The sequence below is a fragment of the Gossypium arboreum genome, chromosome 3 (genome assembly GCF_025698485.1).
Source record: "Gossypium arboreum isolate Shixiya-1 chromosome 3, ASM2569848v2, whole genome shotgun sequence".
NCBI lineage: Eukaryota > Viridiplantae > Streptophyta > Magnoliopsida > Malvales > Malvaceae > Gossypium > Gossypium arboreum.
In genome coordinates this window covers 1,829,298-1,857,215 of record NC_069072.1, presented here as the reverse complement: position 1 = coordinate 1,857,215, position 27,918 = coordinate 1,829,298, and the positions used below count along the sequence as shown (strand labels likewise).

At 32.9% G+C, this 27,918-nt stretch overlaps 4 protein-coding genes across 4 annotated transcripts; 1 reads left to right on the top strand and 3 right to left on the bottom strand.

Annotated features, from left to right (window-relative positions):
• Positions 1–230: 230 nt before the first annotated feature.
• LOC108476418 (ras-related protein Rab7) lies at positions 231–2,951 on the bottom strand. Its single transcript, XM_017778636.2, has 7 exons — positions 2,558–2,951; positions 2,338–2,364; positions 2,106–2,205; positions 1,396–1,542; positions 1,220–1,300; positions 982–1,127; positions 231–638 (listed from the first exon to the last, which is right to left on the bottom strand). Exons 1-7 carry the CDS (start codon positions 2,608–2,610, stop codon positions 569–571), a joined length of 624 nt encoding a protein of 207 aa, XP_017634125.1. The 5' UTR covers positions 2,611–2,951; the 3' UTR covers positions 231–568.
• Positions 2,952–5,648: 2,697 nt separating this feature from the next.
• Positions 5,649–11,630, top strand: LOC108476296 (coatomer subunit gamma-like). Its single transcript, XM_017778468.2, has 18 exons — positions 5,649–5,890; positions 6,402–6,499; positions 6,593–6,643; positions 6,827–6,940; positions 7,046–7,246; positions 7,346–7,447; positions 7,784–7,891; positions 7,971–8,204; positions 8,489–8,739; positions 8,827–8,998; positions 9,109–9,264; positions 9,368–9,418; positions 9,623–9,763; positions 9,837–10,034; positions 10,147–10,278; positions 10,364–10,537; positions 10,747–10,986; positions 11,072–11,630. The coding sequence occupies exons 1-18, from the start codon at positions 5,845–5,847 to the stop codon at positions 11,264–11,266; spliced, it is 2,664 nt and encodes an 887-aa protein (XP_017633957.1). The 5' UTR covers positions 5,649–5,844; the 3' UTR covers positions 11,267–11,630.
• A 646-nt stretch (positions 11,631–12,276) lies between these two features.
• LOC108476346 (guanine nucleotide-binding protein subunit beta-2) lies at positions 12,277–16,398 on the bottom strand. The gene is made up of 6 exons (XM_017778534.2): positions 16,004–16,398; positions 15,789–15,883; positions 14,582–15,006; positions 13,526–13,883; positions 12,815–12,928; positions 12,277–12,657 (listed from the first exon to the last, which is right to left on the bottom strand). Exons 1-6 carry the CDS (start codon positions 16,107–16,109, stop codon positions 12,622–12,624), a joined length of 1,134 nt encoding a protein of 377 aa, XP_017634023.1. The 5' UTR covers positions 16,110–16,398; the 3' UTR covers positions 12,277–12,621.
• A 3,159-nt stretch (positions 16,399–19,557) lies between these two features.
• On the bottom strand, positions 19,558–26,472 carry LOC108476248 (glucan endo-1,3-beta-glucosidase 7). Its single transcript, XM_017778399.2, has 6 exons — positions 26,314–26,472; positions 25,834–26,129; positions 25,130–25,498; positions 21,222–21,545; positions 20,859–21,147; positions 19,558–20,020 (listed from the first exon to the last, which is right to left on the bottom strand). Exons 1-6 carry the CDS (start codon positions 26,366–26,368, stop codon positions 19,983–19,985), a joined length of 1,371 nt encoding a protein of 456 aa, XP_017633888.1. The 5' UTR covers positions 26,369–26,472; the 3' UTR covers positions 19,558–19,982.
• Positions 26,473–27,918: the final 1,446 nt, after the last annotated feature.

Here is a 27,918-nt window from a genome sequence, read left to right as displayed (position 1 = left end):
ACTCCTAAGCATACTAGCCTCCACTCCGTCAACTTACCCTCAACACTGAACATTCAAACTCTCTCCTTGTCTACTCTTTATAATTTTCGACTCTTCACCCAATTGATACCACCACATCCTCCTCTCTCTATAATTTCTGACTCTTCACCCTTATTATATCATTGCATCAACGCCCAAGTAAATGGATAAATCATGGAAAAAAATGGACCAAATTTTAGTAGCCGATTAGATTGATTTCACAAATATTTCGATGATTTTAGAATAATTTTCACAAGCTGCTGTTCATTTTACAGACCATGAAAATTAATTATTGCACAAGATAATCCTAGTTTAAAAACAATGCGTAGGCAATGCTGAACAAAAAACAATGTTTACAAATGAGAACATTACAGAACTAAAATCCAGCCAAACCAAAAGCAATAACAGACTTTTTTTTTTTTTTCCTTTTTGTTTCTCACACCAACACTATGAATCCCATAAAATGGTTGGAAAACACCAAATCATTCGAAACATTTTAACCGTACTTATTGGCGGAACAGGAAAAAATAATGAACATGCATGGTATCTTTCAACATTCGCATCCGCTTGACCTTGGTTGGCTGCTGCTGCTCCCAACATCTATGGTGTCGGGCAAGTATCTTCATGAACGAAAACAAAAACATGAGAAAATAAGAGCTAAAAAAACGAAAAATTAAATGGAGAGCTAAAATGACATTTTTTTGTAAAGTTGTAGGGCTAAATAAGTCATTATGCTAAAAATAAATTCACAAACTAAACAGTCTGCAACTATGTATCCTCAATATCAAATATTGCCATGCAAATATTGCTACTTCCCGGTTAGAGAATGTACAAGCTAAACCCTTGTATTGCATATCTATGTGTAGCAATTGATTGGTGTTACCGAGGGCATTTTTTTCACAATTCGAAAGTGCTGAATGTTATGTTTGCAGGAGTAGAACTACTTTATGGTTTTTAACTTACATGTCTTCCTCTTCCCCACTCTTTAGAGCATCCTTCGCTATGCATTGGAAAGCTTCTTCCACGTTAACTCCTTCCTTGGCAGATGTCTCGAAATAGGGGATATTTCCTTTTGAGGCACACCATGCTCGGGCCTTTTTCTCAGACACCTAGAGAGTCAAAACAATGTGGATAATTGTATCTTCTAGGAAGAAAGAGAATATCAAGTGACACTGTAAAGGAAGAATTGAAAAATACATACCACTCTACTGTTTCCACCATCAACATCGATTTTGTTCCCCAAAACAACAAACGGGAAATTCTCAGGATCCGAAGGGCTTGCCTGCAAGGTTTCTCAAATTGTCATTTCTCTACCGAATAAATCCCAAAGAGTTGATAGATGGTTTTCATCTGTATTCAGAAGTTCAGAATATATACCTGAATAAGAAATTCTTCTCTCCAGTTGTTAAGGTTGTCAAACGATTTCATTGAGTTGACATCATATACAAGAACACAACAATCAGCACCACGATAGAATGCAACACCTAGGCTCTGGAATCTTTCCTGGCCAGCTGTGTCCCAGATCTGAGGGAAAAAATTGATGAATTTTGAGCTAAGTGGTCACTCAAATAACACAAAAAGGCTAAAAGAAAACTTAGATAATTTTGGAATGCAATGCTACAATCTGCTAGAAAATACTCAATAGTGATCCATGAGGTTGTCTAATGCTAAACCACAGAAGTCTAGTCAACAAGTGGAGCAACATAATGCCCTAGTCAATAACCACAAATCCGCTCCTCGTCGATTGGTCAAGGATATAACTAAAGAAAAAAGCAGCCATGGAGTTTTTCAATGAATAAAAAGAAAAAAGTTAGCATTGGCAGTTCTGAGTTAAATATCATAGAGAAAAGATGCATTTGTTACAGATCTTGGATGCAATCGAGAAATCCTGGTTAAGCGCTAGTCCATCAAAGCTAGAACTTGGTTCAAGAACAAAGGAGTAGGTATAAAAACCCAAGCACTAGTCAATGACACAGCATAGTCGTTCATTGTAGATTAAGATCCCAAAAAAAAAAAAAAAAACAAATACAGCAACTAAAACAATCTCATCGAGATGCTAAAAAGTAGAGATCAGTGTGAAATCTAACCTGTAAGGTAAAAAGCCTATCCTCAAACTGCACTTCCTTTGTCAAAAAATCAGCTCCAATCGTCGCCTTATACTGATTGCTAAATTTCTTATTTACATATCTGAAAGTAAAATGTAAAGGCAAACAAAACTATAACTAATAGTAACAATAATTCAAATTAATTGATAATAAAAAAACACTTCATTTCTCTGCTTTTCTCAATAATTAGTATAAAACAACTGCTGCAGGATACTGATTCATCAAAGACGTCTTCCCTACCCTGCAAATTAAAGATCATCACAAATCACAATCAAATCATAATCATTCGACAACAAACGAGAGCAGTAATTCGAATAGAAAGATCTGTACGGAAAACCTAGAAACGAATTCTTTCAAAATACATGCGAATATATACGCATAAAATTGAACGGACAGGCTTATAATAATAACAACAAGAAAAAAAAAACACTAACCCGCTGTCGCCGAGGATGATGACCTTCAAGAGGGTTCTACGGCGCGACGGCATCGTAAAGAACACTAAGGAATCGGCGGATGTATAGATCGATAGAAAAAAGGAGAGAAAATTTTCTATATTGAAACCTAGTGAGAGGGCTGGTGGACTTGTTTGTCTGGCAGAAAAATTGGCTGAAACTTTCTAGCGTGTTTTTTCAAAGTATTTTCTAGCTTTTTTTCCTCTCCCTCTCTTATGCAAAAGCTGGAATGACCTGTAATTGGAACTTTTTTTTTTCAATTTTCTCTTAAATGTATGGGAGCTGTGAAGGAATTGAGGGAAAGTATGGGTGACAGCTTTATTGATTGTTTGTTTCGTTCAACATGAGTGAACCTATGAGTAACTGATTTGGTGGTAGCTTGTTGATTGGTCTGTTATTTATGGAAAAAGATTTAATGGTAACGTTATCTTCCCCTGTTGCTCCTGTTAGACCAAATTAATTCAATAGAGATGGACGGGCCAGGGTGGGGCTGGGTTTTCCTAACCGACCCGATTGAAATTTTATGTTGATCCGATCCGATTTCTATAAAGATTACTAGGTTCTCTCCGTCGAATTTTTGATAAAACTAATTTAACTGATTATAACCTACAAAAATTTCATCAGTGAAACATAAGTAAAAGTGGTCACCAAAAGACTACCATAAATACGATAACCTACATCCAATGTAGGTAGCACAATAATTTCATCAATGAAGACAGAGTACAAAAAATAAACATGGGATACATCGAATATTCTTGAAGAAAATTTTAGATTCGTTTATAGATTTATTTACTTGTGATGTTTATAGTGTGACATATATTAATCCTGAGTGAAAGATGGACTAAATACGCATGACTCATATTCTTTGATGTAAGTAAAAGTTTGAGTTCAAATAGATAATGAACCGAAAACTAGTGCGTTGGGTATACGACTTCTGTAGTATGTAGCATGTAGCATCATTCACAAAAGTGAAATTCATAGCTCAACTAATGGGTAAATGATATCCTCTCATCGACATTACATGATAGATGAAAAGTAAACGTGGTCATGGATCGTTTGTCTTTGTGACAAATGACTTCATTATTATCTGATAACAATTGACTTTTCATTAAGGAAGATGTAATGGTTACTATGAGATAAAATAAGATTATATTGGGAGAACGAATTTATTCTAAAGAGATTAATAATATCCTATGAAGGTAATGCACTTATGACAAGGCCCTTGGATGAGTACTGATTAGATTGCTTTCATAATGATATATAATTAGAGAGAGCTCAATTACGATACTATAGCGAAATAACTTTGTGACTAAATATGTTTATAATTAATAGGCAAAAAGTTAAAACTTAATTATCAATTATTCGAGCCCTAATTAAATATGTTCAATCGGTCCTTCAGCTACTTGTTGAAACCATAAATGAATTATATGTAAAACCAAATAAACAAATATGAATGAAACTGACGAAGATAAAGATATGGATCGCATTAACAATTGAATGTGTTTTCTCCCTATTTGAATTATCATTTAATTAAATATAATTAAATAATTGAAGTTCGAAAATTAGATATTAAAAGTGTCAAGGTTGGGTGCCATCCAAAGGTGTTTCAAGGCGAAGTCCAACCAAGCACCGAGGGAGAATGTGAAACCAAGCGAGAAGAAGTCCAACCCTTCTCATTTGAGAGTGCAACGAAAGGAGTGGTGAGAACATCGACAATGTGGAAGTAAAGGAACCTAGAACGATGGTTTCGAGAGTAGCAATGGTCAAGCAAAGCTGAGGGTAGAAGACTTGGCGTGGAGGCTCCGAATGAGTCACTCACGAAGAAGGTGTCGACGAAAGAATCGAGAGCAATGCTCCCTTAGCAACAAGGGCGTTGCTGGATTGAGTGAGGGAGAATGTCACGCCTCATAAGTGAGCAAGGCCTCATCAAGCTCGAAACCGAGCAAACACGAGAGTATCGAGCCACGAATTTCCCAAAGTGTCTCTGAAAACTCTAGAAGTCCAAAGAAGGGACCGAATCCTTGTAGAATGTTCTAAAAATTCTAGAATGGTCCAATATTGAGTTGGGTGGGAAGGTTGTAGAATTAGATATTGACTGTGCATTGAGATTAATTGTAACCATTAGATCGAATAGGGCTTGCCTTTATAAAGAGAGGCTCCCCTCCTTCATTTGTATCCATGCTAGCTTTGAGTAATAGAAATACTTCCACAGCCTCTCATTTTCTCTCTCTTTGTGTTCTAAGTGCTCTTTTCCTTATTTACTTGCTTAGGCTAAGTGTGCCAAGCCTCTCTCAAGCGGGGATTGAAGATTAACTAGACTTGTGGACGAGAAATCTATGTTCAAGGTCGTATGTGACTGAAGCTAAAGTCTCGACACGTGACACAAGAACTAACATATAGTAACTTATTTACTTGAAGTAGTAAGAGAGATTAGGTGGAAGCTTGTATTCAATTAGCCATGATGGCCAGTTATCTCTCCATGACCTTCTCGAAATAATAAACAAAGTTTTAATTGACCCTAATCTAGATATCAAATTAACCATGAATTAGCTGTTGAAAACTTTAAATCGTGGATGCATTATTATACTATTTGTTGCTATAGTAATTTTTTCTTTTTCACCCACTCATCTTAAGGCTAAAGTTGATTATGAATTAGCTGTTAAGAATTTTTCTTTTTCACCTATTTGAAGGTTAGAGTTAATTATGAATTTATGAAAATTTCAAATTATGGATGCCTTACAATATTGTGGCCATAGATTCTTTTGAAATAAAGCGATTGTTTTGCTGGCAAAATTTTCTTGATTGAGGATGTAAAGAATACATATATCTTAATAAAAATAATTTTTTTTTCTTATTTTCTTTTTGTTTATGGTGTTGTGTGAGAGGGAATAAGGAGGGATGATATGGATTTTGAATTATCTGATTGTATAACTCTTTTACATTATTTTCTGTTTTGTATGTTGTCGTGCGAGGAGGAATGGTATGGATTTTGAATTATCTTATGATATAAGATAGAGGGACCAAATTATATAAATTAAAATATAAGAAAGTTAAATCTAAAATTTAAGTATGTTAGATGAATCGAAATGAAATTCAACCTTTTTGTTATTTATACCCCCGCGAGCGAGAAAGAGAGAAAGAGAGAAAAGCGAGCGAGAAAGAGAGAAAAAAAAAATAAAGGGGGGAAAAATTGACTCGCCTGTAAATATAAAATAAGGATCTTCATATAACTATTGTTAGATCTCGAATATTCAAATTCTTAATTAGCGATGGCACAGCCTTTGGTGAAGAAAGACGATGATCGTGACGATGAAGGTAAGTTCAATTCTCATTTTCCTGCGATTCATCTTCACTCCACTCTTTTTCAGCCTTTTTTATGTATCTTTTTCTCTTATTCGGAATTGAATGTTTGTTTAGCGTTTAATTTTTAGTCGTAAATCTTATTATGTTCGCGAGTTGTTAGATAAGCCGTTAGCTTCTAGATCTGCGCGGTTTTGATTCATTTCGATTGATTTAGAGATGCACTGCGTAATTTATAGATCTTATTTTGAGGATTACGGTTTAGTTTTAGTGAAGTATTGTTTTGTTCTAGTTGATCTTATCTAAATTATTGCTCTACTATATTTTTCTGTTTCTGAAGGAGCAATGTAGCTTGGTTGGTTCGATGGATGCCTGTGATTTTAGTTGATTTTGATGTGGATCTCGAGGCTTTATGTTTCTGTTTTGTTCGAGTTCTATTTATAGTGTTGTTGAGTTCTTCTAGCTTTTCAGGTGTTCAGTGAAGGTCTTTTTTAATTGTTTATTTTGCAATTTTGTTGTTAAACAGTGGATTACTCTCCCTTTTTGGGGATTGAGAAGGGTGCCGTTCTCCAAGAAGCGAGGGTCTTTAATGACCCTCAGCTTGATCCACGAAGATGCTCTCAGGTTTCTTCTTTTAGGCTATCTTGATTCTCTATTTTCTGTGTTTGCTATTTCAATTTGTAGAGGAATGTTTGTTTATAAATGTTTTTAATGCAGGTTATAACAAAGCTTCTTTATCTACTGAACCAAGGAGAAACGTTCACTAAGGTCAGTCTTTCTTTCTAATTGTACAGGAAAGGACTAAATCCATTTTTCTTCTGTGCTGAATTACAATTGACCAATAATGTTTAGATTTCTACTTTAGTTAAGCATGTATAATGAAGGAAGTGTGCTCAATTTTGATGAAAATTGACCTTGTTGAATGATGATTTTCTCGTGTTATATGTATAGGTTGAAGCCACAGAAGTTTTCTTCGCTGTGACGAAGCTCTTCCAATCAAGGGATATGGGTTTGAGGAGAATGGTCTATGTGATAATAAAGGAACTATCTCCATCAGCAGATGAGGTTATATGTCTTGAATTTTCCATGCTTGTTGAATAACTTTTCACGTGTGTGTATGCATGTCTTCATATTTAGATACTAATTAATACTTACTCTTGTTGTTAATAGGTTATTATTGTTACGAGCTCTCTCATGAAGGATATGACTAGCAAGACTGATATGTATCGAGCAAATGCTATTCGTGTACTTTGCCGGATAACAGATGGAACTCTTCTTACCCAGATTGAGAGATACTTGAAACAAGCAATTGTTGACAAAAATCCAGTTGTTGCAAGTGCAGCCCTAGTCAGTGGTATTCACTTGCTGCAGGTAACAGTTTTGTCTTAAGGTTTCTTTTTTTATATGTAAATTTTAAATTAATTATCAAAATTCTGATGATTTATTAACTTGTCATAAATATTTGGGCAGACAAACCCTGAGATTGTTAAAAGATGGAGTAATGAGGTCCAAGAAGCTGTTCAATCAAGAGCAGCCCTTGTGCAGTTTCATGCCTTAGCATTGCTCCACCAGGTATTTACATTCCTTGTTTGGAAAGTTTTGGGGTTTTATCTGGTAATTGAAGACAAGTTTTTTCTTAAGATAGGTTGTGTCATATAGCTTCTCAAATATTTTTCGTTTCTTCAGATTAATTTTAGCATCTTATCAATTTCTGGTTACTAGATTTTAACACACAGCATGCTCATCATCCTAGTTAGAAAAGTTCTGCAACAAGTTGAAACTAAAATGAAGGAAAGTATAGTGAGTTCATGCAGTGCAAATCCATGGTATTTTTTGCATGGTTGGGTTTGGGGCAATGTTTGTTATGATTCACATTATTGATGGATGTATGTGATTTCATACTTGCAGATACGGCAAAATGATCGACTAGCTGTTAATAAGCTGGTCAGTAGTTTGACAAGGGGAAGTGTCCGTTCACCTTTAGCCCAATGCCTGTTGATACGGTATACTAGTCAGGTATTTCATCTCCAAAATATCTTTTCCCTTCTGCCAACCTTTTTTGTTCATAAACATTAAGTAATTGTTGAGTCTGCAGGTCATTCGGGAGTCAACCAATGGCACTCAAACAGGGGATCGCCCTTTTTATGATTTTCTTGAGGGCTGCCTGCGCCACAAGGCTGAGATGGTGATTTTTGAAGCTGCAAGAGCAATCACAGAGCTCAATGGTGTGACAAGCCGAGAATTGACACCAGCAATCACTGTTCTTCAGCTTTTCTTAAGCTCTTCTAAGCCAGTGCTGAGATTTGCTGCAGTTCGTACGCTGAACAAGGTTGATTTATTTTCCTCTGCTAATTAATGTATCATGCAATTATTAGATCTATTACTGGCTCAGAAAAATGATAGCCATGCACTTTAGTGGGAAGGGCTAGAGTAGTTCCTTCTGCAAATTGCAGAAGTTAAAACATGCTTATGGGGTGTGTTGAAAGGTCTGTTACTATATTGTTTAGGGAAAACATTTAATTAATGATAAGTGATTGTTGTTTCTTTATGATTCGGACATTCAGTTTTTTGTGTATCCTGACCTTTTGACTGTGTGACATAATTTCTCTTTAGGTTGCAATGTCTCATCCAATGGCTGTTACTAACTGCAATATTGACATGGAGAGTTTAATTTCTGACCAAAATAGAAGCATTGCCACACTTGCAATCACTACCCTTCTCAAGACTGGAAATGAGTCAAGTGTGGATCGCCTGATGAAGCAGATAACTAATTTTATGTCTGATATTGCTGATGAATTTAAAATTGTTGTGGTGGACGCCATAAGATCACTATGCTTAAAGTTTCCATTGAAGCACAGATCTTTGTAAGGGATACTTTGCTTTGTATTATTGGTCAGTAGGCTTCGGTAAATGCTTCCCTTAAAGTGTTTTTTATCCATTGTTATCTTCAGGATGAATTTCTTAAGCAATATTTTAAGGGAGGAAGGTGGATTTGAGTACAAAAAGGCCATTGTAGATTCAATTGTGATTCTAATCAAAGATATCCCTGAAGCAAAGGAGAGTGGATTGCTTCATTTGTGTGAGTTCATTGAAGATTGTGAATTCACATATCTTTCCACACAGGTAGCATTTTCATTTGTTATCTTGCATCAACTCTGTCATGTTATTTATTTATTTTCCATTTTTCTCCCATCTTTGAGTACGGTTAAATTTATCTGAACATTGTATTATAGATACTCCATTTCTTGGGGATTGAAGGCCCAAAAACATCTGATCCAAGCAAATATATACGTTACATTTACAACCGTGTGCATCTTGAGAATGCCACTGTCCGGGCTGGTGCAGTGAGCACCCTAGCAAAATTTGGTGCTATGGTTGATGGATTGAAGGTATGAAATGTTAATGATTCTCTTTCGTTTTTCTGAAGTAACCAAAACATTCAACTCATTGCTCACCTACTAAAGCTTGAAAATTTTGCCCTCTCTTTTGCAGCCCCGCATATTTGTTCTCTTAAGGCGCTGTCTTTTTGACAATGATGATGAGGTCAGTTTATTATAAATAATGTCATTTTTGCTGGTTTGCGTACTTTTCTTTTTATGTGCACAGTTGTATTACTTGCTGATGCATGCATTATTGTCCCATCATTTGTTATTTATGTTAGTTGCATTGTTAATTGGATTTTCTAGCAAGTCAAATGTGTTTTTCTTTTTACTCTTAAATAGGTTTTCTAAATCTGTTGCATTGTAGGTTCGTGACAGGGCTACACTCTATCTTAATACACTTGGTGGTGATGGTGCAGTTGTTGAAACTGATGAAGGTGTAAAGGAGTTTCTCTTTGGTTCACTAGATGTCCCTCTGGTGAACTTGGAGAACAGTTTGAAAAATTATGTAAGTTTCTAAATTTCTCTTTCAACTTTTCTGCTTTTCAGGTCATAATCTGATGTGTTTAATTTGGGTGCAGGATCCATCAGAAAAGGCATTTGACATTAATTCTGTGCCAAAGGACGTCAAGACTCAGCCACTTGCTGAGAAGAAAGCTACAAGTAAAAAACCAACTGGTCTTGGTGCTCCTCCCCCTGGCCCTCCATCAACTGTTGATGCTTACGAGAAGCTGCTTTCATCAATTCCCGAGTTCGCAAGCTTTGGCAAGCTCTTCAAGGTACTTCCATTGACTTTGCCTTGCATGTCCCTTTCATATAATTGCATATAATGATTTAGATGGTATTCCAAATTTGCCTCGTGTGACTTTTCCTTGTTTTTCGATTGGCCAGTCCTCTGCACCTGTGGAGTCGACAGAAGCAGAAACGGAATATGCAGTTAATGTCGTCAAACATATTTTTGATGGTCATGTTGTGTTTCAGTACAACTGCACTAATACCATTCCAGAGCAATTATTGGAGAACGTAATGATCAAATTACATGAAGCCATCAATAAATTACTTAAAAAATCTGGTAGACTATTTGATAACTTTATCTGCCTGTTACTAGGTAACTGTTATTGTGGATGCTTCAGAGGCTGAGGAATTTGCTGAAGTAGCTTCAAAGCCTTTAAGACAACTTCCATACGATTCACCCGGACAGACCTTCGTGGCATTTGAAAAGCCAGAGGGGGTCTCAGCTGTTGGAAAGTTTTCAAATATGCTGAGGTTCATCGTAAAAGAGGTACGCATTCTTCTCTTTTTTGCTCCAAAGAATGTGTGGTTTTTTTACATTGCTGAACTATTTGAATGATAACTTGGTTCTCGATGGTAACATATTTTGCAAAGACCGGACATCGGGTTTAAATTGATTCTGAATGATAACATGTTTTGGCATGAACTGGAGACATTTTAGGTGTTTTTCCTATCTCATGCTTGCAATGTTTCTGCTAGGTTGATCCAAGTACTGGCGAGGCTGAGGATGACGGAGTAGAGGACGAGTACCAACTGGAGGACCTTGAACTTGTTGCAGCCGATTACATGTTGAAGGTGGGTGTCTCTAATTTCAGGAATGCATGGGAAAGCGTGGGTGTGGACTTTGAACGTGTAGATGAATATGGCCTTGGCCCAAGGGATAGCCTAGCCGAAGCTGTAAATGCTGTCATTAATCTTCTCGGCATGCAACCCTGCGAGGTTCGTACCTGTTTTATTTTTTCATTTGTTTTGCTCTATACTGTTGCTATTGATATAATATAATTATACATGCCTTGCGATGCAGGGCACAGAGGTTGTCCCTCCAAATTCAAGGTCACACACTTGTCTTTTATCTGGGGTATACCTAGGCAATGTGAAAGTGCTTGTGCGGTTGCAATTCGGACTTGACGGTCCGAAGGACGTCGCCATGAAACTTGCTGTTAGATCCGAGGACGAAACTGTTAGTGACACCATTCATGAGATCGTAGCTAGCGGTTAGTTTTTCATTTTTTGGGGGCTCTAATCTGGCTTCTAAGCTATTTTTTTGGGGTGGTTTTGTACGAGTTCCAAAGGCAAATAATTGTGTAGAGAGAATTGCATGCAAACTTATTCCTGGATTTTCGTTTACATTTATATGGTCTGTGTTAATGCTGCCAATAATACCGTGTTATCAGTCAGGCTCAGGAATCATTTTTTCTTTTTACATTTATTTTTATGTCGGGATTCAAGTGTAGTGGATCAAAGCTTTGCTTCATTTTTAATTTTGTTATTAATCATGAATTTTGAGGTACACTTGTTTTTCCTGTTCTAATATAATAAAACGTTTGGTAATCTTGTTACCGATTATCAATCAATTTTATAAATATTTGGATCTGGGTTGTAGACATTAATTTTGAGTTATTTATTATCATTTTCTTATAATAAAGTTTTCTTTTAAAGTCTTGTAGTCTTTTTGCTCAGTTTGTGACTACCTGTGTGTTAAAAAATTCCTTAAAATTAAGGAAGATTATTCTCCTTTTCAATGACTAAATATTCTTTTGACAATTTAAATATAAAATATTTATGTTATAGGTAGAAATTCAGTTGCCATTAACACTTAAATTGATTAAAATTGGTAGCTAGATTGATGAAACGACTTGATTAAAATATTTAGAAACTAATGAACCAATTTGAAATTTAGCGATAATTTAGACATTTGATTAAATTAATTTCATAAATTTTATACTTTAGTCATCTTTTATTGCTATCAAGTGATCGACCGAGTATTTTTTTATACCAACCAATTTAATAAAAATTTAAATTGTGTAATTTTGAAATATAAAAAGAAAAATAAATTCTTAGAAATAAAAATATAAAGACTAAATTTTAAATTTATGAAAAGTACAGGAAGTATGACATATTTTAACCAATTACACTTCTCAATATAATCTCAACTTGATGCTGCTCCTGCTTAAGATGGTATGATTACACAAAGCTTATTAGTTTATTAATAAAAACAAAATTAGCAGATTTATAATTTAACACAAAAGTTACATTATACGAATGAAAACGGTCCAAAGTCAGACAATTTGGGAAAAATAAAATGAATTTTTTTTCTTACAAATCACAATCAAGCAAAAGCTATATAAGAAAAATGCAAATGAACATCTCTGCCTAATACAAAGTTTTTTTTCCTTAATCTTTCTTTATGCACTAATCAAATTGGGTTTTCAACATGGAAGTTTACAAGCAACAGTGCAAAGCATTAAAATACAAAGGAAATCTCCCACATAGGATAATGCCATGAAAGATTGCAGTTTGAAGAAACGGGGCACCTGCCGGAGATACCGTAACTGGTTTTCTCGGTCTGATGAATCAGATCACCTTTCTATGCCCTCCAAATGCCCAAATCTGCCATTTTCAAAGATCGCTTTTTCATTTAGAAGAAATTCTGAATTTCCATTTTTCGTTTCATTACCGATTCCTGGTCGTTTTGGTATGCAGAGCCAGTTTTTCATTCCTAGGAGTAGCAAATGCAAGTATGATAAAATGAAGAATATAGACTAACCTTGAGGTTTGTATCCGAACTTCCTGTACATAAGGCACTACCGTCGGCCGATAAACCCAAACAGCTAATCCGTCCCTCGTGTGAGTTCTGGACAGATCCCAAGTTCAAAACGACCTGACATAAAAGATGAAGGTGATTAGAGAATCACAGCCTACCATATGCCAAACCCGAGTCAGCTATAAATAGTTTCAGCTAAAGTGTAATTCAAGTAGTTGAAACTTTAAAGAATGGGATAAAAAACGAAAAATAAAAAAGTTTAGGCTGCAAGGTTCCAAAGCTGACTACATTTGACACTTCATATTATGCATTTGCACAAACCGTATTCAACCCGAAGAGAGGGAAAGTTGACAAAACTCGGGTTCATTGAGTCCTATGCCTTTCAGCTTAAGTATTCATTAAACATCTATGTCAACGATGTGAGCACCATGCTGGTCTAAATCATCAAAAAGTCTCATGCTAAAGAAAAGCCTGCTAATCACCGATGGTGATGAGCAGGGAAAGAATACAATGAGAACCGGTAACATTATGCCTAAACCAATATGCAATCCAAAACAAAACATCACATGGGGGAAAATAGGTTTACGAATGGATTAAAATTTCGTGTTTGGGAATCAAAGGGTTGGAAAGATGAAAGTAAGTCAAAAACGGGGGGTGGGGGATGGAGGATGGGTTATTATTAAGGGTGGGGGATGGAGGATGGGTTATTATTACCCTTTCCAATAACGTGTCCCATACGTAGCAATCTCCATTTGAGTATCCGGCAAAGAGAAGTCTTCCAGAAATGGAGAATGCGATGGAGGTCACATGTGGAACCTCGTTATCGCCATGTTGCTGATAGTATACTTGTAATTGGTGACCAGTTCTAATGTCAAACAACCTACAAGTCCCATCATCCGATCCAGTACCAAACCTATTGCCATCTGGAAAGAACTTCACGGTGTTTACATCGCCCTCGTGACCATGAAATGTACGAACTGCTCGACTTGCAACACGAGTATCCCACAATCGGGCAGTTGCATCACATGAACCAGAGACAAACATTCTTGAGTTCGATCCATTAATTGAGACACTGAAAGAATAAGCATAGAAGAAGACTTATTATCATTCAACAAAAGTTTTGATAAACACAAATATCACCGGACATAGGTTCTGCCATACCAATAAAAGGAGAACAGATTGATCAGAAGCAACAGAAAGTCTGCTCAGGATTCCTCGAGCTTATTATCCACAGTAGTTAACAGAGTATGTGCATAAAACAACCATTATACTAAGGTTAAAATATACCAGAAGTCCCTCTATTCTTCGAAAATTTGAAATTTAGCCCCTATACTTTTATTTCTAAAAATTTAGTCCTACTTTTCAGATTTTAAAATTCAGGTCCAACTGTTAACGCTTAACACTATTAAGATTATTTTGTTAAATTTAGGTTTATTGCAGCGTATTTTTTAGTTACACTGCTATCAATTGAGTTCTTTTTTTTAATTTCAAAATGTTATACCAACAAATTTAACAGTGTTAACAATTGGACTTGAATTTTAAAATCTGAAAAGTAGAGGAACTAAATTTCTAGGAAAAAAAAGTACAAGAACTAAATCCAAAATTTGTGAAGTGTACAGGGACCTATGGCATATTTTACCTTATACTAATCATAACTTTTCTGTATTAACTTCATACCCGAGCCACTTAAACAAAGATATCAAACACTTCATTAATGCAAATCAATGGACTTATAAGGTAATCCAAATAGGTTAAAAAACACTAAGATACCTTAGCACATCAGCAGTATGTCCGGATTGAAATTCTCCCCCGAAAACCGATGTTCTAAGGCCAGTAGTAATATCCCATAGAACACAGGTCTGATCACCGGAACTGGTAATAATGTGAATATCTTCATCCGGAACATACTGACAGCACGAGACGTAACCCTTATGTCCACTAAGGGTTTTTGATACAGGTAGGTTTCCATCCCTGTCAGTCGGAGAATTCAAGTTGAAAATGGAACACATACTATCGAGACCACCACAGGCAACTGATTGACCCGTGGGAGAAAAAGCACACGTCATAACCCACGCACAAGGCAGCTTTATGGCGTGAGTTTTCTGGCTAGTTAGAGCGTTCCACACAATTAATCGTCCATCCTGAGACGCGCTAACAATCCGGTTCCTTTCTGGAGTCCAATCCAAGGAGTAAACCTGCATAGTTCCTTGGAAATTAAGTTCAAATACACAACTTCATCTATAGCCATCAGTATAACAAGTGATCCGCAAACAAATTATCGTTAACTTAAGATTTTCCCTATCATCATGCAGAACTCAAAAACAATCCAAATGACTATTTGCTTCAATTTAGCAACTATTTAGCCCCATTTCAGTAAATAATTCATTCGTGAAACCCAAGACTCGAAAAAACGAAAAAAGAATTGAATGACAGTGAAATCAGCCCAAAAATATCAAATCTTAAATGAAGCACTCTAAGTCAAATTTTACTCCAAATTCGAATCTTTATCCGAGCTTCTCTTGCCATTGGAGCATCCATCATTTAAACAAACGACAATTATTCCGTCCACCGCCAGTATAGTAAAAAAACTCCACAAACGTTCTAAGATGATGCCAAGTGTCCTTAATAACAAATAGCATCACCCTAAACCCGCTTGTGAAGATTTTTATACTCCACTCGCGGCGGCGTATATGATAATAATCCATAAACTAAACCACCATTTTTGTCTTCCAACAAAGCATTTCTACTTACAAAGCTATCAACATAGCAAAAAAGAAAAAAAGTCCCTTTCTCCTAGAGAAAATACACATGCAACTGAAATCTGATATACATACATACATACATATATATATATAAACATGTCCCAAAGCAATTCAATTTCAAACAAAGTAAGCAAATTTTCACCTTCTTTAACCTTAAAAAAAACAATAATCAATTCAAAAAATTGCAATAAAAAAGTTTTTTTTTTTTAAATTACCTTGCCAGTGTGACCTTGCAAGGTCCTGCAACAAACCAGATCCGTAGGACCAAAAGTAACTGGACTCTTCCCTTGTGATCTTGCATATGTAGCAACTACACATGATAATTTACAAAAAAAAAAAACAAAAACCCAAATAGATCTTAGAAGCTAAAAAAAAACATTTATAATTACCCAAAAAAATTCAAAAACTTTGATTTTTTATTTTTTTTTACCATCAGTGTCGAGCAACTGTTGACGTCTTTGCTTTAATCGTTCTCTTAGATTATTCACTGTCTCCGTCGCCGCCGCGTGCTTCTCTTTCAGCTCTGCAACAGACATTTTTTTTTATACTTTTTTTGGGTCTTTTAAAATCTTTTTAACTTAAAAAGAAAAAGCATTTTTTTAAATTAAAAAAATAAACTTCCTTGTTGCGAGATCAATCAAAGGTCAAGCCTTCTTTCTATGATCTCTCTGCTATGGATTCATAATTAAAAAGAGAAAAAAAAACCAAAAATTTAGAAGGAAAAATAACCCAAAATAAAGGAAAGGGTTTTTTATAGTGAAGGTGATGATTGATGGTTTTATAAGATTCTGAAAGAGATAAAATAAAAAGGGGGGTTTATGGCTGATCGGTAAAGGTTTTGATTGTGTTTTGACTGTCGCCGCCGGCCCCACTTACCCTTCCACGTGGATCTCTACTGCGGCATTTTTTGGATTAATTTTATTATAAGTCCTCAAACTATGACTCAAATTCTAAATTGGTCTAAGCTAGATGCTTTTGGAGGTTAAATGCAACTCAAATATGATTTAGAAGGGTAAAAGTACCATAGAGGTCTATATACTTGAAGTTAGGTTGCATTTTGCTTATTCTACTTAAAAATTACATCAATGAGCAAATTGGTCTTTCTATTAAAAATTTCATCCATTTTGATTTTTTAAAATTGGTCCTTGTACATCATTATGAGGTACACGTAGAATGTTATGTGTTATTGTCGAGTTATTTCGTCAACCATGTCAATTTTTAACAAAAATGACTAATTTTCTCTTTGATTTATCATACTAGGACTAATTTCTCCATTTTTTACTAGAAGGGACAAAATATAGTTTGACTCTAATAGAAGGACTTCCATGATACTTTAAACGGTATAAAATATATTTTAAATGTGTGTATTAAATTATAAACACGTATATATTTACTACAGAAATAGTTTGGATATAATATGTTAAAAAATAGAGGTTCTAAATTTTATAGAGATGTTTTGTTTGAGAGATAAAAAAACATTTAGTCCCTGAATTTGGAAACTTTTCTTGCCTTAGCTTATCCATATTTGCCTCAAAACTTGACAGCTTTTCTTGATTTTATCATCCTCAAACTTGGTTTCTATTAAAGTGTAATAACATGCCACTTTAAGATTAGCTACATCATCACCTAAAGTTCGTTCCGGTGATAATATGACACTCTACTTAAAATATCCCATTATCACGTATTAATGGAATCCAAATTCAATGATCAGATTAAAAAAATTGTTCAATTTTGAAACTAATGTGAAAAAAGAAAAAGTTTTAAGAATCAAATTAATTTTTTTTATCAAGTTCAAGAACTAAATATTGCGTTTAACACATCTTACTCAAGATTCTTATACAATAATAGATTATACATTTACACTAATGTTTACAATTGATAGCTCTTATTCTCCTCTAGTTGATGCCTAAATTCATAGAATACTGATTTTCAACTACAATTTTTTGAAATTTAAGGATTAATTTAAATTTTGAGTAATAGTTTGGGGACTCTTAGAGGAATTAACTTTTTCCCCAATCTTCCTCCATTACCATGTTATTATTTTTTTCTTTTATTTCTTTCTCTTATAAACACTAGCAGAAGCATAGCTGGAAGATAATTTAATTAATTTTTAGTTTTTCTTTTATCTTAATCAATAATCGAGGGTTTGATCCTTATTCCGAGTATAAAGTAATTTTAAAATTTATGGCCAATAAACTTTACAAATTATTAATTACTAAACTCATTCCGATAAATATTTAAAAAAAACTTCTAACATTGAAGTCAACAACTAGAGGAGAATCTATCTTCAATATAATGGAATTTACTAAAATAACAAGTAATTAATAATATTAATAGTTGGAATGGCTGCTAATCATATAATATAACAAGAGAAAAGGTTGGCCCCATAAGAATACGACAGGAGAGGAAAAGTTGACATTGTATTTGTCAATTTTTTTTTGTTAATAAATATAATAAATATTATATTCTTGTAATAAGTTTTGAAATGGTCTAAACTAGATTTTATATAAATGAAAGGTATTTTTTATTTAGAATAGTTTTTTAAAATACCATTTAATTTTTTTGTACAATAAAAATATCATTTTTTATGGTTCTCTTCCTTCCCTTCTCATGGATTACTCCTCGTATTTATAAGACATGGTTTTTTGATGAAACGTGGTATGAGGACACGTTATCCTTTTAAAGGGTTCCTCAAAGAGGCATCCTTGTGGGTGTACGAATAAAGAAATGACGAGTTGTGGCCATCTAAAGGATGAGAGGATGACGAGCTATTGGTATCAGGCAGATAGGGGGATGGCGAGTTGTAGACGCGAGAGAAGGTGAGTTGTTGAGGTTTCCCTAATCAAGTCGTCATGTTTGAGTTTCTCTAATCGAGTGATTCTCTGGACCAAGTCATAAGACATGTAGTGGTAACACATTTAATAAATATAGAAAGACTACTTCTGTATATATATATTTATTATATTGATCTAAAGCCAATACTATAAAAGGAAAAAATGGAACCCAATAAAAAATTATAGAATTTTATATATATTTTTAATTATCCTTTTCTTTGAATGAATCATATTGAGTCAATACGGTTAAAATCATGTCCATAAGTTATTTTTTGCACTTAATGAAAAATATGAAATGCATTACTTTGATTTTTTTTTACTTTTTAAATTAAGGTAGTTAAAAATTAATTTTCAAAATTAACTTTATTTTAATATTAAATAAATATCCGACTACAAATGATTAAATTAATTTGAATTTTAAACATTAACAAGTTCATTTTAATAATATTTTTTATAGTTCATAATGACTTTGGTTTTTTTAAATAATTTCATACATATTCAATTATATTTATCCATGCCAATTAAACTAAGACTCAATCGATTTTCTGTCTGGCTTCAATTTTAGATCCATTGGTATTTGTATTTTTATCTTACACAAGTTATTTTCCGTTTTTAAGTCTTTGTTTTGTTAGAAATTGAAGCCCCATCTTAATTTTTTTCATATGAAGAAATCAACCTCCAAACGATAAAAGTATCATGAAGCCCTTTGTATTAAAAGTTAGATTGTATTGTGTCCCATTTACAAAAAAAAATGGGCAAATGAATCTCTATATATTAAATCAAAGAGCAGACTAATTCTCCTATAAAAATTTAATTTATTTCTACTGTTAAAAACTTGTCAGTGTATATTAAAAATTAAAATAAAGTATACGTGACACACCACGCATAATAATTTAATTGTTCTGTAAGCCGCACCTATTTTTAATAATAGAAATGGATAAATTTTCTAATAGAAAGTGCTAGTTTACTCTCTAAACTAATATATATGGACTAATTTTCTTATTTTTATAAAATAAAATATAATTTAATTCCTAATACAAAAATTACAACACGAGTTTGAGTAGTATTCAATCCTCAAACATTCATAAGCATATAATAAGCATTTGAACAAGTAAAGAATCAGCTGAAACTTGGATATGAAACCAACATCTTAGGCATAAGAAAAGGCCAAAATTCATTGACTATATATAAAACAATACATTTAGAGAAGACATGGTACATAGAACATGCAAGAAGCAAAATATGATTTTTTTTTTTTTAATAATTGGAGAAGAAAAATTAAATGTTTCGGATCGAATCTAAACTTTTATACCTACATCATACTGGTTTTGATATTATGTCTAAGAGATTATAAGCATGACCCCATTTTTTTTAACCACTAAAAGTTCATCACTGTTCCAACCCTAACTTTATTAGATCAAATAATTTACCCCCAAAAAAGAACACAGACCACAGCAAATCCATATCAAAGGAGAATAACTTTACAGTTAAAGCTACAAATATAAGGTACCCACAGCTTTTATTTAACCATCCTTTTCCTTTTTCCAATTTCAATTCACATTTTGTCTGGCTTTTCTAAGTGCTCCCACCAGGGTAGATGCAATTATTATAACCTGCAATCAAAGGAAAATTTTCATTTAGAGAAAAAAAAAATGGAAATTAAGATATTATATTATTCAGATTTTGATGTAAATGTGTTCTATATATATGTATGCATTGAACACCGGCATTGGAGGCTTATTTTTAAGGCTTAAATGTAAAGTTAGTCTTTAAATTATCGATTTAGTTTCGTTTTATCCCAAAATATAATTTCAATAAAAAAATGTGACATATGATATGTTTTTATTGGATGTCTTATAGATATATAGAATAAAATGAGACCACATTGGTAACATAAATATCACTTTTAACTAAAAAAACTTTAAAATCATTTAGGAGCCTAATTTTAAAGTTAATTAGATGTTTCAATATCACAAAGTTATTAGCACTAATACCACAAAAAGAGCATAATCTTTTACTAAATGTCCATTTCTATGGGTCTATTACTTGGATTTGGTATGTGGTTGGTATGTTTTTACTTTGATTTAATGGGTTAATTCAGTTGATTATTAATTTTTGAATTTTTAAATTGAACTGACCGAAAAAGCCAATTAAGTTTATATTAATTTTAAATTATTTAAAAGATATTTATATTTTATTATATAATAAATATATAGTCATATAACACAACCCAATAACTCAAGATTAGTTAACCGACAAAACTCATTCAAACCGACCGTATCACAGTCTCAGTTTGATTAGTTTTTTCAACTAAGCTGATCATATTAGTTTTCTCATGTTAAAGTTGGTTAAATAGATTTGAAAAAAACCCGATTGAACCGACTGATTAAACTGATTATCCTAGAAAAAATGCTATAGAACTGAGATGAAGTTTGAGTGAAGTATATTTACTAGGATTTTGGGATGTTAGTGTTGCCGTCTGCGAGAAATCACAGTTCCACGGATTCTTGGCGGAACTCTGGTAGTAAAGGTTCATGGCATAAGCAGCGTGAGACGCTATGGTGTTCGGTTCGAAACAGGCACCTCCCGGTTGGATCGGACTGCAATCGATGCCTTGGCCACATGCATAGTCTAGACTCGATTGCAATTGAGCATCGGAAATACCGGCCTTCGGTACACACCAACCAGTTGCAGTCGGTTTCGGTTGAGGAGTTACCGGAGTCGATGGAGTCGATGGAGTCTAGAACATAAAAAAGGAAAAATTCATTATTATAACTTTTTTTTCCGTTCAAATGAACAAATCAATTCACTTACCTGACTACTCTTTGAAATGCCAACATCATATACCATGGAAAGGTCCGGCTTGTAAAGTCCAAATGCCCGTTCAGAACCGGGACCGGGTTTCAAGTCCTCATCATAGAGTGCAAAGAGGTAAGTATCCACAGATTTCCCGGGCATCAACGGTGTCCCGACCATCGATTTCAAATGAGCAATCAAGTTCCCGTTATAGGCTTTTGCGTTCTCAATGCTAGGTCCGACCTCATTACTGTCGCCGCTATATGGCCATCCCGTTTCGGCAACCATAATCTCGACATCCTTGAACCCCATAGCACTCAAAGCAGAATGCACTGAATCAACCTGCACAACCATTAGGACCAACTATCAACATTTCAATGCCGTAATCAGTGGCAAAGTGCTGCATTATGGTAAGAATATAATCTTCTTCTTTTCTTTTACCCTGTTAAATATGTGCAATTATAAAATCCATGAAGCTCTTATACTGAAAACTAGATTACATTTTGTCCACTCTATTAAAAAAATAGACAAATTAATCCCTATACGTTAGAACAAAAAACAATTTGATCATTTCTATTAAAAAAATTCATCAATTTGTACTGTTAAAAACTAGTATGATTAACGGAATAATCAAGTAATGATATTTAATGAGCCATGTGGCATGACGTACAAAAATCAATTTTTAACAGTAGAAATAGAATGAATTTTTAACAAAGTGACCAATTTATTTTTTTGATCTAACATACATAGACTAATTTACCTATATTTTGAATAAAAAAACAAAATGCAATTCAACTTTTACTGCAAAAATAGTTTAGTTTTACTTAAAATCCATCTATATACATGCAACAGTTAACAAAACTATTGAAGGGCTAATCTAGAATTATTGGACTGGCCAGCCTGTTACCAAGCACAATAAATCACCCATCAACCACACTTATTAGTGCCTCCAATTATTTCATGAAAAAAGCTAAAGATGCATTTAATGTGATTAGGATTTAGTAGGGACACATTAGCTCAGTTAAAATATTATGTTTATCAGAAATTTTACTTTTTTATTTAAAAATAATTAAATTTTTATTATGTAAAAATAATATTTTATGTATAAAATTACAAGAATAATGTAAATATTCTACATAAATATATTGAATTGTTGATTTTTTTATTTACTTGAAATATTAATTTTAGAAATATTTATTTAAAAATTGAAACTTTATTGGATAATGTTCAAAAGTATAATATTAATTTTATTAAAATAAATTCAAAACTTCAAAATTGATATTAAAAAATAAAAATAGAACCGAGTCAATTGAGGCATAGAGTTGGCTATTTCTCATACCACAGCTATAGAATGACATGGTTTTGTGTGTATATGCACAATTTTTTTTTCAGTTATTTTAATTTCTTCCATTTGAGAAATTATTTTATAAATTTTTCTTAACATATCATTTATAGATCATTTCTAATTATTTAATAATATTTTAATAATTTGTTTTATGTTTGGTAATTTTTTATCATGAATCAAGAACCTCAAACTTATAATCCTAAACTCTAGACACAAAATTCTAAACTCAAATCTGAATCTTAAATCCAAATCCAAATCCTAAACCTTAAACTTGAGTTCAAAATTCGGTTTCAATGCTCAAAATTTGAGTTCGGATTTTAAAATTCGGGTTTAAAATTTATGATTTGGGGTTCAAAATTCTAAGTTTAAGGTAGAAAAAATATTAAAATTATGTGTCAATAACATGAAAAAATTACTAAAATATTATTAAATGATTAAAAAATCATGAATAATATGGTGGTAATTTATCTTTTTAAAAGTGATTAATTCCATAGAATATAATGATATACCCATGACAGATTGCAGCAAGATAATGAATTTTAATCAAACTTTTGCAACAAATCTAGTTCTTGGATAAGATTTTAAATTGAGTCCAAAAAACCCATCAAAATCATGAAAGAAAAGACAGGACAAACAATGACAAATGTCGTCTTAAAGAGTTCATTAATCAACTCAAGCTAATTAAGGGACAGTGTCACCAGTTATTTCTTAATTTTATATCTTAAACTTAAAGATTGATGATTCAACTAGTTCTCTAAAGCTGAGTCTGAACTAAAATTTGAAGATCGATATTCTGTTCGAGTTCGATTGAATATTTACTTTAAAATTTGAACTCAACTCAAGATATAATTAAACTACTCCAGTTCAAACTCAATTAAGCTCAGTTATCAATTTTTGTACTCAAACTTCGAGTACGACCTGAAATTCGGTGCTCGATGCTCGGCTCGAGTTCGATCGAATATCTATTTTTAAGTTTGAGTTCAACTAAAACTATAATTGAACTACACAAGTTCGGACTCAATTAAGCTCATTTACCAATTTTTATACTCGAACTTTGAGCTCGACTCAATAATTAAACTTAGGGTTGATGATATATATTAAGGGCAATAACATAATTTAACATTATAAAATAAGAAAAATTCAATAAGACTCGTGAGTCATTCGAATCAAGTATTACTAAGCTTGAATTCAACTCGATCGATAGTTATCGGCTCGATAATTACCGAATCAAGTTTAAAGTTTTTCTGAATCGTACTCAAGTAGCTCATGAGCACTCTTGTCTCATTTATCGATTCTCAATCCAATCGGTCTATCCAATTTAAATTATATAATTACTAAAAAAAATACTAAAAAGTTATGAAATTCGATTCAACCACTAATTTAACCAATATGCCGTTGCGGTCCCATCTAATTTCAAGTAAATGTATAAAAAAAACTCCTAAACTAAATGCATTAAGATAACCCTAATTTCTACATTTAACTAGATTTTCTTGTATATAACACCTTGATTTAAAAAGAAAAAAAAAGTTGGATTAGGCAAAGAAATAAATATATATATATAAATTCTGGGCTAAGTCAAAAAAGTAAATCAAACAAATTAAAAATTAAATTAAAAATAAATAAATAAATAAATAAATAAGAATTCATGTGATCAAATCCCACAGCATGGTCTACGTCAATGTCAAGGACCAGTGACTAATATTAACGTATGTCCTACGTTTTTATTTCCACAGTGTTGTCTGTGTTGACTCAGATTCCACTTTTTAACTGGGCTCGGTCCGAACCAAACTCAGCTCAACTCAGCCCATTACAGAAAAAAGACAATGGCAAGAATATTTATTTTATAGTGAATAATTAGCTCACACGTGAACGAGAGTGACGAATTCCACCGACAATTAAATATTTACAGCAAAAAGAAAAGTATTAATATAATCTGTGAAACATTCCTTGAAAACGATTACTACTTTGGAATTTTTGTAATCCCAATTTTTCTTTGTAAATAGAAAAAAATATAAATATATAATTTTGATTTTGATATTTTAATCATATTCTCAAAATTGAAATTTAAATGTGGTAGCAAAAGCTGGTAAAATTATGGTTCACTCCCTGTAAAAGCTATAAAAATATAGGTTGATACATTGTTAACATGCCTTTTTTTTGGATAAGGTAACATAAACCTAACAACTTTTTTTTTAATTCGGTCCCTAGCTTTTTTTTTTATTTGTATGAGTCCCTGAACTTACAACTCTTTCAAAGATATAAAATTTTGAGACTTTGTCATAGTATCAACTAAATTTTAAAGGATGGTATAGGATAATTTTATAGTGTCACATGGATAAAAATGAAAAAATTGTCAAGTTCAAGAATTAATTTTAAAAAAATTTAGAAATTAAGTTGGGAAAATTATCAATTTTAACAACTAAATATTTCTTGTTGTTCGAAAAGTTGTTTTCAAGAAAAAATTATGTTAATATTTTAATTGGAATAGGTTTAAATGCAAGGATTAAATCTTAAAATTAAAGATAACAAAAGCATCAAAACCAAATTTAACCAAAAGAAAAAGTTAGGGAGGGACCAAAACCTGGGCATCAAACATGTTCATGTACTTGATTCCGTTCCCCGAGTCAACTCGTCCCGCGTTGGGTTGAAACAAGCAGAAGGCAAGCGTTTCGGGTCTGGAGTCACTTTGATAAGCGAAAAACGGGTACGGATTAATGGCAAAAGGGGACCCGTTGTCCTTCTGGAACTGAAGCAAACCTTTCAATGCGGGTTGATAACTCGGGCTAAACAACCCGGAAGATGGCGGGTCGGATTGGCCCAACACCGCCATTGAATGAACCGTTGAGACCTTGATCTTTCCACCCAGTGAAGCACCGTTAATGGCGTTTTGCATATTTTGCATTGCGGGTAGCAGTTGGTTTATTAAATTCGGGTCATTTGTAGTCAATACCTGGGTAAAATAATAATAATTTATATGTTATTAAATTGAAATTGCCTGAATTTTTTAAATATTTTTAATTTAAATTCCTCGAATTTTTTTAAAAAATTTCATTAAATCCAAAATTTTTGAAATTTTTTAACTAAACTCCCAAATTTTTTTTAAAAAAATTCAATTAAACTCCGAAATTTAATACCTCGTTCCCAAGCCAGTAACAATATTAACTGAATTTTTTTTTAGTACAAGGTTTCACTTTTGCTGAAATTTAAGAATGTTTTTAGAAAGTGAAAAAAAAAATTGAAAAAGGGAGTGTAAAGCGAAGAATGGGTAATTTTTTAGAAAGTGACCTCGTTGCCAACAGTGATGAGGATGATTTTGCTAGCAGGGTAAAAAGGCAACACGTTGGAGTTAATCCACTGAGCTGCTGAGTTTGGATCGGAAGCCAAAGAAGGAATATCTCCATTAGCCGCTCCGATTACGATCCCAATTTCGGTATTAGCCAAAGCTTTGATAATCGCCGGATCCGCTCCGTACAATCTAACTTTCTCAATCGACGTCGATTTTAGAAGCTTCGCGGTGGCTGACGGCGGCGGTAAGTTGTCCGCCACTTGGCCGTAGTTCACTCCAATAAACGGCTCAGCACCTATTTACAAAAACAAAAAAAAACACAGAAATTATTAATTGGAAATATGGAGCTTGAAAGTGAAGTAACTGATAGTGATGCAGTTTCTTTTTTTTTTTTTTTTTGTGTGTGTGTGTGTAGAGTTTTCATTTTATTGAGAAAGGGAAAGGGAAAACGGTGTCGTTTTGGAGAGTAAGAAACTTACTTGACAAGTGAAAGCAGATAAGGAAGGAGAGGAGGAAGAAGAAGAAAGTAGCCATTAAAGAGACAAAGGAAATACAGAGAGAGAATGAGAGTGTGTGTTTGCTTATTTGTTAAGCTGAGTGTTTGTAGCTTGCAAGGGATGAGTTTATATAAGAGCTCATTGTTTGAATATCCAACGCATTAATTTTCTGTTAAATTATATTATTTTTGATTTAATAATAATTAAAATAATAATAAAATTAATTAAAATTTTTTATCGATTTTGGACATTCTTAATTCATATGAATCAATATTGTTTGTGGATCAAAATAATAATTAAACATATAATTTATTGATATTTTATAAAATTATATATATCAAATATAAACTTTAAATATCAAATTAATAAATTTTACCTTGAAAAATATTTAATACACAATATATTAGGTTAAGAATACGTATTAATCCTAGAATAGGGTACGTATTGACATGCATAGAAACCTACATACGACGTCACATCTGGAACTATATCATATAAATAAATAATTAATACTCTTTAGAAATTGACACACTAAAACACTCGACAATTATAAATTTTTGAATAAGATTTCATTACCAATTACTATTAGGCTAAGTGCAAACAAATTTGATGCACTTTTCGAGTTTTATCGGTAGAGAAAAGTCTAATGTTATTTGATTTTAGATTTAATCGAAGTTTAATGCGATTATCGGTTATTGAAAATTTCCGAATAAAAAAGTATATGATTCATTATTAATGTATAGATTTATACACTAATCATGCATCAAACCTAACCTTTTTATATTTGTAATATGATAAATCTTGTCTAATGATTAACAAGTAGATAATTGAAGTGAAATCCACCTCGTCTCTCGTAAATAAAAAGACACAAATTTAAATTCTGAAAAGTGTTCTTATTAGTTTTAACGCTTTTGAAACGATATAAAATGGTCTCATATTTAATATGATAAAATCAAAGTTTTCAGAACAAAATCGATTATCAAATCGATCACGCCACCACTTTAACGGTCTAATCATTTTATACAATTAAATCAAACAAATCATTAAAAATTTATAAAATTATAAATAAAAACAGTTTAATCAATTTCTTAGCTCGATTCATACCAATTTACAAATAACTCGATTTGATGTCTCTCTCCAAGCTTATAATCAAATTAGTTCTGAATCTAACCGATTTAATCCGATTCAAAAACCATATAGAAGGGTCAAACAGGGAGGATATGAGAAATTTAACATTTCAACTACCTCGTGCTGGGATGTGGGACCAAATTGTTAATTTTTCATAAATTATATTATTTTCCCAAAATTTTCCCAAAATTTTCCACAATTAAATGATGTAGCAGATTACTGTATCTCGTAGGGACCCCTCAAGTGTTTTTTTTTTCTTTCTCTCCTCTCTTTCTACTATATTAAATTTACAATTGGGTCTAGGTGAATAAGAGGTGGACCATTTACAGTTAGGGTTAAATTTAGTTTGGATTTTTCTTCGATAGTGTCCGTGGTAATTATAGCAAGAATTTATTAGGGATTAGATTGCATTTTACTTTTTCGATTTAAAAATGAGTAAATTAATCTCTATAGGTTAAA